At 33.5% G+C, this 12,127-nt stretch overlaps 1 protein-coding gene across 1 annotated transcript; it reads right to left on the bottom strand.

The window, feature by feature from the left end:
- Window positions 1-8,525: 8,525 nt before the first annotated feature.
- Window positions 8,526-8,937, bottom strand: LOC118760961 (zinc finger CCHC domain-containing protein 10-like). Its single transcript, XM_036498591.1, has 2 exons — window positions 8,890-8,937; window positions 8,526-8,858 (listed from the first exon to the last, which is right to left on the bottom strand). The coding sequence occupies exons 1-2, from the start codon at window positions 8,910-8,912 to the stop codon at window positions 8,573-8,575; spliced, it is 309 nt and encodes a 102-aa protein (XP_036354484.1). The 5' UTR covers window positions 8,913-8,937; the 3' UTR covers window positions 8,526-8,572.
- Between the last annotated feature and the right edge of the window lie 3,190 nt (window positions 8,938-12,127).

The raw sequence follows: 12,127 nt of genomic DNA, 5'->3' as shown, positions 1-12,127 counted from the left end.
TCTGTTGTGTCCAAGGAAAGTATGACTGGTCGGCCAAGTCCGCTTTGTTCAGGATTAAAATACTTGGTCGAACCCTCATAAAACTAGCAAATGTGGCGTTTCTTCCTGTGAATGGAATCTGACCATTGTGAAATAAAGACATACACGTGCGTCATGAACTTCGATCAAACAGTCAGCCTGTCTGACTTTGGAATTTATCTGTTTTAGGCCTTTGTGCATGTGTCCAGGAAACCATTTTGAATATTCGAAATTTTTAGCACTAAAGGTTTTCCGAAACCTCACAATAACCATGTTTTATTTTTTTACTTTAAAGAATTAAACAATGTTAAAAATATTCTATTAATATTGTCCTCAAATTAGTAAACTTAGACAGTTTCAAGATAAAACTCCAAAAATCGCATTATGACGACAAATAGAGGGGCCGTGTTCGAAATAATCAGATTTAGTATGCACAGCAGTTTTAAACTCAGGCTAGAGATGAACCCACACTATAAACCATTGCTGACATCATACTACTTCCAAAATAAACGGCATAGAGTTGTCTTGAATGGGTAGCCACCTTTACCTCCATCGGATTTCCCTAAATCATAAAAAAATAAAAACTATAACCCCAGTGCAGTATATTTGAACTTTCTCATTGAGATCCTTTTGGATCCGTTTGCCCATATTAGGAAAAATAGTCGACCCCCCACTCAAAACAATGTTCTACCATAAACTGAGGGCACTACCCTCAAAAGTCCTCTTCGACAGTCCACGGCACAGTTGAGAACCGAGTCGTAAAGAAGATCTGTGACAGGAGTCGTGTACTCTGAGTTATACATTTCCGGTCTGAAAAACAACTCGGGACCGAGAAAGCGTTCGTATGAAATGTCAAAAGAAAATGATTTGTTGGTAAAGGTATTATAATGTGTATATTTTTTGATAACTTTGTCGGGGTCATTTTCAATTTTAGGAAACTCATTTTTCAAATCTTTACAACAATATCCGTACTGTTCTTTGACTCGAACAGCCACGTCGTACATGCACTCTTTTGGGAGGTCAGGTTCTCTTTCCCTGATTAGTTGTTGAGTAAAATTTGTCATTTCAGTTCCAGCAATTGGCATATAGCGCATACTTGTCCCGATTACGTAACATTGTACGACCGGAATTATGTGAGTCAGTCCATGACCAGAATCTACCACAATTCCAGTTGTTGGTCTGTCCGTGGGTGCCCTCCCAACCCAGGAGGCCATGAGTGCCATCACTGCCTGCATTCCGATGTAGAGTCCGCGAGAGTTGAAGGTTTCAAACATCAACTCTGCTAAGAATTCCCTGTTTTCTGGAGTATTGAAGGGAGGTTCAGTCTAAAATAACAAATTCTCAAAGACCATAAAGAAATTATGTTCAGTAGGATCAACGTTAAGGTACTGGTGAATTATGCTGTTTAAGAGTTTTTCGTAAAGAGTGTAGTCATGTATGATCCCCCCTTTCATCGGAGACTTGAGATATTATTTGAAAGTATACTGTTGGAGTGTAGTTTTTATTGTCCAGTAAATCTTCAGCAATACAGTAGTCCATGTCAGATAAAACTTTTTGATTTTTTGGTTTTTTGGAATTTAAATCATTCAATCCAACCGATGACGGGATGGTAAATTGGGGTGTCTCTGAACCACTAAAACCAATTTTTGTTCGTCTAGTAATTTTTTGTGTAATTTTACCCTGTTCCAACATCAATTACACAAGTTTGTCCACTCATTAATCAGATTTTATAAAGAAGATTATTTATCATTTATTTGTCACAATAGTTTGCCATACATTCTAATAATTATTTTAAAAATTGAGCTAAAATATAATTTCAACTAACGAATAACTCCAATAGTATGACCTAAAATTTTTTGAAAAAGATCATACTAATTTAGAGTGTTTATACTCTCTTTCACGAAAATGCTTTGAGGCATTATAACAACTCTTCCCTGTCTCCATATAAGCAATTACTTCTTTTTAAAAAGCAATTTAAGAATTTTGTTTCTTCATATGGATCATGAAAATTTTCAATGTATAAAAATTTTAACAAAATTGCAGTTTAAAGAAAACTTATTTAAAATTTTTGAAAATCTTCTCTAAGCAATCAAAGAATACGAGTGTAGATCTCGAGTTCACTAGTGTCACTTGTTCAAATTAGTGCTGAAGCGGGCAAAAATTTTTGGTCATATTATTTGGATATTTATGCTATTAAATAGTATGGCCGAAAACTTCTTGAAAACATCTTACTATTTGGAGTTATCCGTTAGTAATAGATTTACTCTATTGACTATGTGATTATAAATTATTTAAGGACTCTGTTGACTGTCGCAATTTAGTATTGGATCGATTATTTTTTAATTTTTTTCGTTAATAGTATTCTTCTTATGAGATGAATTTATTTTTTTATTTCGGAGTTGTTGACATCTCTTTAATGGACCTAAACTATGACTGTTGTAGAGCACTACTAAAATCGTTTTGTGAATGGATAGATATTCTTCTAAAATGGAAGTATACTTTAAAACAATATGTGACAGTATTTTTTGTCGAATTTAGTAGCATAATTAACCTACGGTTATTTACAGTGCAGAATTTAAACAGGAGTTATCTGTTTTGAAATCCCTCGATAGCAATGAATTTTAAAATAATCAGTTAGTGTACATTAAGAGATTAGGGGTTAAAATTTGTATCAAGACCCCAATTAATCAACGTAATTTGACGTATTATTTCATCCGTTTAAATGCGGAATATATAGTCCCATGTTTGCAGTTGAAGTCGCTGAGAATGTACCCATACAATCTTGAGAATAAGCATAACCGTCTCTTTTTCATAGAAAAAGACCTGTCATACCAGATTCAGTATCAATTAGAGTTTCATTTTTCAGAGTAACTAAACTGTAGTTATAAATTAGCACAAATATGCTGAATGCTAGGCATCTTAAAAAACTTTCAGACGAATTCGGGTTTGTAAAGCTCGAAGAAATCTTTTCCTTTTGAAGAATGCAAAAAATTGGTGCAACACTAAATGACCTTATATCTGCAGTTTAAAGTAAAATCATATTTATCAAATCATATTTGTAGATTTGTCGTTTCTTATTTTTGACCCGACCCAAACCAAAGCCAAAAGGATAATCTGGTAGGATTTATCGAAGTGAATTTATTATTCTACGAGATTGAAATGAGTAGTGAAGAAGTATTGTCATTTGTATTTATTGGCAGTTACTCTGAAAGCATATGCTCACTCACAATGAAATCTACGGGGCCTACTTGACTGGATGAAAAATGTTCAAGGATAAGTGGTTTTTATACGCCGACAACTATTTCAAGAACTGAATAATTGAAATACTACCGGCTGACAGTGTTTAATTTTAAAATAATCAGTTAGTTTACATTAAGAGATGCATACCTGCCTTTGTACGTGGCAAACGACTACAATAATACTGTATTAGTGATCATAACACATTTTGACGGTGCTTTTGAAAATAAAAACATTTTCGCATAAACTCAATTTGTGCCCAACACGTTTAATACATATTATGGATGTCCAATCAATTTCATTCTTTTCCAGTCTGTATATTATTGTATTTAACAAAATAAATTCATATTTTGAGTAAACCATATCCTCAGGTCTTTCATCAATATCGAACTGATCAACAGTTGGATATGGACACCAATTATCTACTAAATCGATTTTGGTTGGTGGTCTCCAAATCTGATTACTTTTTATTCCTTCTCTTAGAACTAGACGAATTTTGTATTTTGACCGAATACAACACCTAATACACCAAACACTAAAACAAATAGTTGTGCTACAATTACTCCGCCTTCACTGAAAGGATGTTTATTTTAAATTTCATTTAACAATTTTAATCTTTAGTCTTTACTTGTTGAAAAATGATTCGTTATTTTCGTTCTGAATTTGTACATTCGAATTAACTGATCCATCTTTAACTTTTTAAAGTTATAAAATGCACTTAATACACCCCTCGACATTAAAATTCGAACACTTAATTTTAAGCAAATTTTTAATCATTTTCAATAAAATAATTTATCTGAGCTTCTTTATTTGTATTATTCTAACTATTTTAACATTTAAATATATATTGAAACATATAATTTTAAAGAAGAAAGCAAAAAACGAGAATTTCATGACAAAAAAAACCGAACAAAATTTAAATGGTCGTTTCTTTACAACTCGTCCATACAAACCTTTTGAGTTTAGAATTCTTGTTATTGTGCGTGCTGAGATTTTTTTTGTGTAATTTTTTCCATTTCTGAAAACAAGGTAGCTGCGGTTCGAAAATTATCAGTTGATAATGATAAAAGAATCCTAATTTCATCTTGACTGAACTTGGGTGGCCTTCCAGATCCAGCCTTTCTGCACGTAATCCCGGTTTTTAGATATTTTTTAACAAAGTTCCAAACAGTTGTCTTCGGTATATTTACGATGTCCGAAATCATTTTATAGGAGAAATTTTGATTATATAAAGATATAATTTGTCCTTTTTTGAAATTATTCATTTCTGTCTAATAAAAATTGTACTCTGCGAGTTGAACAAAATACCGTTCGGAATTCTTTGTCACTAGAAAACACGTTTCTGCTTTAATTTTGAAAATTATATGTTCGAATATATATTTAAATATATAAATAGTTAAAATAATACAAATAAAGAAGCTCAAATAAATTATTTTATTAAAAATTTGCTAAAAATAAGTGTTCGGATTTTAATGTCGAAGGGTGTATCTCTAAAACAATCTAGCCACTATTGAAGAATACTTGAAGCATAAATATCTACTTGAAGAATCGGTTTTACTTAACAAAAAACTGTTGGTCGGTGCACAGAACAAGTCCCTACTCGACTAGATTTTTTCAAAATGTCTTCATTCCATTCTATACAAAATGCTACGGAGGATTTTGTGAATGTCAAAAATTCTAGTTACTAGCTGGCCAAAGACAATAACTCCCCACGGTCTGAAGGCTTATTCTTCGCAGAACATAACTCAATGTTTTTCCATTGCATGAGATGGAAGAAGACCGTTGACCATTGTGCTACTATACAGTATGGTCCAAAAATAGTACACCCCTTGTTTTTTTGTCGAAAAAGTCTTATATCTGCTAAATAATACATTTATTTAATTATTTTTTTGTGATTATATCTGTTTTAGAGTTTAATGAATTTTTCACTTTATAGAAAATCGAAATGAATTTAATTATACATATATTTTAAAAAATTAATGAATTTTTAATGGTCCATAAATAGTACACCCTTAACGAATTCAACATCTGTTGTGCTTTAAAATTACCTAATAAAGTTTTATTTAATATACAAAATATTTTTATTTTTAGTTTATGGTTCTTTTATTTTTTTAAAGTAATTATTTAATTAAATAATTATCTTATTGTCAAAATAATAACATGAACTTTCGTAATGTTGATCTCTTTTCAGATATTAAAAATCGTATTATTTCCATACACGAGGACAACTATGGATACAAAAAATTGCCAAAAACTTGAGATTAGCAAGAACACCGTGCTAAGATTGTACAATCCGAAAAAACGGAATAAAAAATTAATAAAACGGCATTTTAAATCGAGAAAGAGGAGACCGAAGAAGTTATCTATCAGATCTATCCGTCTATCAGACGTTCTGCTGAAAAAATCCAAGAATCTCTTCATCTGCAATTGCAAAACAATTGGAATCTATTCTGTTATTAAAATATAAAAATCTACAATAAAAAGGAGACTACATGAATGCAATTTATATGGCTGATACTTCGAAGGAACCGTTATTGTCAAAAGGTACAAAAGAAACCGTTTACAATTTGCAAAAAAATATGTAGGCAAAAATATGGATTTTTGGAATAGAATTCTGTGGTCAAATGAGACCAAAACAATTTGTTCAGATCAAATGGAATTAAGCATATGTGGCGCAAAATGGCGGTGCACTAAATCCAAAATGCATAGTATCTACAATGAAAATGGCGGCGGAAATATAAAGATATGTGGATTTATGAGCTTCCAAGGACCTGGTGAACTTTATACCATAAATGGAATCATGAATGCAGACATGTACATTAATATACTTGAGGAAAAAATGATGCCTTTATCAACGATCATTCAGAAAATCCGAATTTCCAACAAGATAACGATCCGAAGCATACTGCAAAGAAGACTAAAAGTTTTTTGACAGAAAAAAAAAAATTTGCCAGATTTAAATCCAATTGAAGACATGTGGTGCTATTTAAAAAGAAAAATTGAAACATTTGACGTCATAAATAAAAAAAATCTGACAATAAGATAATTATTTAGTTAAATAATTACTTAAAAAAATTAAAAACATAAACTAAAAATAAAAAATTTTTGTTTATAATAAATAAAACTTATTAGGTAATTTTAAAGCACAACAGATGTTGAATTTGTTAAGGGTGTACTATTTATGGACCATTAAAAAATCATTAATTTTTTAAAATATATGGTAATAAAATTCATTTCGATTTTCTTAAGTGAAAAATTCATTAAACTCTAAAACAGATATAATTCACAAAAAAATAATTAAATAAATGTATTATTTTAGCAGATAAAGACTTTTTCGACAAAAAAACAAGGGGGTGTACTATTTTGGACCATACTGTATGTGAGAGGATGCTACATGGGGACTTTGTCAGGAGGCATGATGAAATAGTGAAATGCATCCACTTTCATATTACCTTAGGATGTACTGGTAGATCAAAAATTTCGACAATATGCACGTTTGTTTAACATCAGTAAAAGAATACACGCATAAATTCAATCATTCATTATAAAGAAAACCCTTGAGAGCTTGATTGTCCTTTATAGAAACAGAGTTGAAACGTATGAGTAGACGCTTGAAATTTCTCTCTTAGAGGCGTTTGGACTAGAATATGGGGATTCCCTCTCGATAGGACACTGACATTGCAAACGTTGATCAGTTCACACAAGTCCACATGCCAGAAGGTGACGAAATCATTTAAAGGAGATAGTTAATTAATATTTGAATAAAGTGTATCGTGATGTTTGAGGTCGTGCTTTAAAAGTCTTTACTGTTCAAGAAACTGTTGGACAAACTGAATGACCTAATAGACGAGGCCTTATTCGACTGTTTGCAGGACGGAATAACCCTACAAACGATGAACAATTTTCACGTGGGACTAGCAACTCTGTTGCTGAGCCCTGCGTCGCTCTCCTTATATCGATGTGACAGAAACATATTTCTAGGAGTAAAGATATCGCAGAATGGAATGAGTGGAGTATCATAAACTGGTTCATCAGTAATGACACAAACTGACAATATTTTTTTATAATTTAATTGTTCTTAAAGGCCCTCTGCATGGAGCCTAGATCGATCAAATCAAGAATGTATTGCTTGTAGAATTCATTCGATTTGGAAAAATAATTTCCACCACAAGGTTTGCCCTTAATATCTTGAATTTGCTCAATTGACAAAGAAATCAGCTTATGAAAGATTTGGGCATATTTAGATAATCACTTGTTTCTTTATTAGATTTTCCATGAATGTTTAACAATAAGTTTTTTGTTCATATAGCTTTCACTCCAACACAGAATTTTCCAAGCTTCGACACTAATGCTTAAAGCTTCAACATTAATGTTTGGGCTTTCCACGTTAAAGCTCAAAAAGACCTATAAGCTGTAGGCTATTAGTAAACAAAATGAATTAACTAAGTTAATATTTATTAATTGATGTTAATCCGACCGTTTTCCGCTGGAGGTTAATCTCCTCCTTTTAAAGGAAGAAGTAACCAACGCCACTCCTTGATCCTGTCTCCAATTGGAAACGAGCTATTCCCAAGTCAAAACCAGTGGAATTATTTTCACTTGAGCGTCGTAAAGAATGGACAACTCCCCTGCCAATAGATCGTATAGTTATAGGCTACAACATAAATTATCTATATTTAAAACCACAAACGCCATAAACCGTAAACCAACAATATTTGAGAAATGTTGACTAAAAACTAAAAATTAGGCTCTCTACTAAAACTAAAAAAGTCCCATGCATCGCTGGCCACAAAATAACACCTATAAATGACTTTGTCCTTCCTTTAATGTCGCATAACTATGAAACGTGATAAAAGGAATAGACTCTCCTTCAAGTCTACGGGCTACTCGAGTAAGTCTTCCTCATCTAAGCATTCATTCCACCCTTTAGAGACGTTGTTTCTATATTTGAAGATTTCCTGCACAAATAAAAACTAGGCTTCATTGAAGTCGGCGTGGAAATAGATATAGGTTCCCTCCGGTCCAACTCGGTATTCTTTTGCCAAAACTCGATTCTGTTCCGATATAAGACAATCATGCTTTCCAATGCTTTCTTTATATTTAGCGGTGAATGTTTCTTCTTATTTATGTTCGATGCTTTAAAATACCCCATGAAGTCACTAACCCGACCACCTTGGACAATTGGCCCTTAGTCATTCTCTTATGGTTTTACCCCTTCCCTCACCTGTACAGGTATCCATTAAAATGAATATCAATTTTTAAAAATGAAAAAATTCAAAAAATTTTATTTAACGAAAAAGAATTGAAAACAAGGAAATTAATCGGAAAAAGAATCCTCAGAGCCGGTGATGGACGCAATGTTTGAATCACTGCTAGATTCTTCGACAGAGGAAGAGTCATCAGATTCCACTTCTTCTTGGATTGGTCTAAAATATCGGATTTGTGACCACCGTTTAGATTCGGATACTGATTTCTGCTCATTTTTTTCTTTTTTATCAATCAGTTCGTTCATTGACGGGCGATGAAGAAGTTTCCTCTTTCCAGTACACTCATACGTCCAATGATCAGTTGACTGGCATTTCTGACACTTTGATTTTGTTGTACTTTAGTGGTTTAAAATTCAAGTTTGATTACTTTTTAGAATCAGTCTCGCCCATTAGAGAATATAAAAGATACACAAGAACGTGTTTGAAATACTATTTAAAATATTTATTAATTTTGTTTTTAAGTAGAATCAATAATTTTGAGATAATTTGATGTTAAATTTAAGATATTCAATAGTATATAGTGTTAATTTATTATTAAAAATGAATAAAATATTATTTCTGATTTCTTGTGATAGATAATTTAATTACATTAATTTTTATTTTAAATATAAATATGATTTTTTTAATTTTATCCTTGAATATAAATCAAATAAACTAATTCTTTTACTGAATGTTTGATGATACTCAAATAAATAGCTATAACAGTGCCGTACTTGTTGGTAACTGGTTTGAGGAACGTCTTAATGTCATTTTTTACATTACATTTTAGTGGGCAAATATTGAATACAAAACTGAGACAACTCACAGGCACGATTATAAAAATTGGACGATCGAATGTGACAAAATATTTACAAATACTATGAATAAAGGCAGAATTCCTCTCCTAAACTCATATTTTAATTCTTCGAAACAACCATGTAAAATGTCGATTCATAACCCTTGGAAAAGTCACTTTACTCCTTACATTCCAAAATGTAATCACTCTTTATTAAGTCTGTTGGTGGTAATTATTTTAGCTGAAAATGGAGTCTTGAAAGGGTTAGACAAGCCTAAGAAAATCCTCACGTGGAAAAATGATGTTGCCTGTCCTTTTCATCACGTTTCATCATTTTCTGGTGAAAAATAAAAATAATTTGCTTGTCTAACATTTTTAATCAAATTTTTAATCACCGTGAAAATGTGCACTTAATTAAATTTTGACTGATTTTAATGAATAATGTAAAAAACTAAAATTGTTAATGTTATTACGATTGTTCATGACGCAAAATATTGATATTTTTCACCAAAACTTGTTTTCATTTTTCAATTTTGTATAAGTACAGTATTTCTAATAAATTTAAAATTGTTTTTGTAAATACATGTGTGAAATACAGTTTTGATGTCTTTTCTCCACTTTTATCTATTAATAAAATTTTTGATGCGAAAAATTAAATTAACTTCTAATTCAATATCTAGATTTGACGTAGCACTTAACGTGTGGAAAACCACATCACTGCAGGAAAATTATCTATATAAAACTAACACTAACTAAAGCTTATAAATGTCGGATATTAAAGCTTATAATGGTATATATTTTTTAATCAGAAGACCTCTACTGTATTTTTCGAGGAGTTTTCTCAGAAATAAAATTAATTTTGATATCATATTTTTTAAATTATTATAAATATATTTTAATGAAGTTTTACCTTTTTGATATTAAAATAGTTAAATTTGTTGTTGTTATTCTATGCTATATTTTTTCCTGAAAAAGAATTAGCCACCTTCGAGGCAATAGCCGCACTATCCTTACCGCTGGAATCCAAAATATTTCATTATGTCAAAATAACTGTAATTTATAAATTGGATTCGAAAAAGATAAATCAATATCTAAAAACGTCAGTTAGGGATCGACAAAAATTTCTATATTAAATTGAGCCAAACCAGAGGAGCATTCACCAAAGATGCCCCCACAAACTGAAGGAGGAGCGAGTGAATCGGAAACTTCTGGAGGGCGATGTGCGGGCAGCCCTACGGTTTTACGTCCGATGACACCGTGCTGTCTAGCACCCCCGAGTCCTGAATACCTTAACTCAGAAGCACCCAAGTGCACCGAGTGATTATGTAAAGTTCTCGAATCCTGAAGGAACCCAAGAGATTATGATTACCGAATCAGAAGTGCGGCGCGGAATCGCTTCTTTTGCCGCCAGCAGCAGCGGAGGCTTGGATGGGTTACGCCCCGGCCATATCAAGGACCTAACGTCCACCTACACCTCGGAAGCAGGACGCTGTCTTGTTAAATCGATCACGGACCTAATAAGGAAAATGGTGAATGGCGACATCCCGGAGTATGCCAGAGAATTGCTCTTCTCCGCAAGGCTACTCGCGTTCAAAAAACCAACGGAGGAATCCGCCCCATTGCGGTCGGAAAATATTTCAGAAGACTCGCAGCGAAGATTGCTTCGACCCTCGTGAGCCGCCCACTCGGTGCGGAGTTCTTCCCAGAACAAATGGGTGTTAGTATCCAGAACGGATGTGAGGCAGCGGTTCATGCAGCAAGGCGTTTCTTCACACAGAAGAATACTGCAAACGAATGCATTGGAATCAAATTGGACATAACCAATGCATTCAATTCTCTCAGAAGAGACTCCATTATGGAAACGTGTTGGAAGAGGGCTCCCATGCTTTTCCCTCTTGTTAAATTGTCATACGGAGAAGATACGTCTCTGGTTTTTGATGATGAAATCATTAAATCAAAAACTGGTGTCCAGCAGGGAGATCCGCTCGGACCCCTCTTATTTGCCCTGACAATTGATGATGTTGTGAGATCAATTGACGCACAACTAAATCTCTGGTATCTCGACGATGCCACAATTGGAGGATCATTCGAGGAAACATACAATTCTTTACGTCAAGCACTTCCCGCATTAAAACACTTGGGATTGGACATCAATATTAACAAATCAGAGTTAATAAATGTCTCATACTCAAACACCGACTTTCTCTCTATCAAGGAGTTTTTCAACGAACTGCTTCCCGGGATCCCGACTGTGCCAGTTGATAAACTATATTTCCTTGGATGTCCACTCAGTGAAGACGAACTCAGGAACCATCTACTTTCTAAAAATGAAGAATTATCTCGCCTCGCAAAAAGATTGTCATGCCTCGACTCTCACACATCCTTCTTCCTGATGAGAAACAACATCGGACTACCCAAGCTTTTATACCTACTGCGAAGTTCACCCTGCCACGAACATTACGACAGTCTACTTTCGATAGACAAATCTCTCAAACAAACTGTTGAGTCACTAATCAACGTCCGCTTCGACGAACTCGGTTGGAAGCAATGTAAGCTTCCCTCTGGATTTGGGGGTGTCGGTCTAAGATCGGCGCTGGAGGTCGCGTACCCGGCATATCTTTCGTCTCTCTCAAGCTGCAACCATTTGACACGGCAAGTCCTTCGTCACACTATTGGACTTCGCTGGAATGAGTCATTTGATGAAGCTTGCCGGGATTGGAACGGGTCAGGACTCAAAATCCCCGAAGACACAACGAAACAAAGGAACTGGGATAACATTGTCTGCTCCAAAATTTCAGAAGGGCTTAAAAAAGAAGCAAATCAACATCGT

Source organism: Octopus sinensis, unplaced genomic scaffold (assembly GCF_006345805.1).
Source record: "Octopus sinensis unplaced genomic scaffold, ASM634580v1 Contig02586, whole genome shotgun sequence".
NCBI classification, from domain to species: Eukaryota; Metazoa; Mollusca; class Cephalopoda; order Octopoda; family Octopodidae; genus Octopus; species Octopus sinensis.
Note: the sequence above shows the minus strand (reverse complement) of the source record. Positions and strands in the feature narration are given on the sequence as shown.

Excerpts from the sequence above, each read along its gene's own strand:
- LOC118760961 (XM_036498591.1), bottom strand. The coding sequence starts at position 8,912 with ATGGGCGAGACTGATTCTAAAAA. Across the intron at positions 8,859-8,889 it reads GGCGAGACTGATTCTAAAAA|TACAACAAAATCAAAGTGTC; the intron begins GTAATCAAACTT and ends AAACCACTAAAG.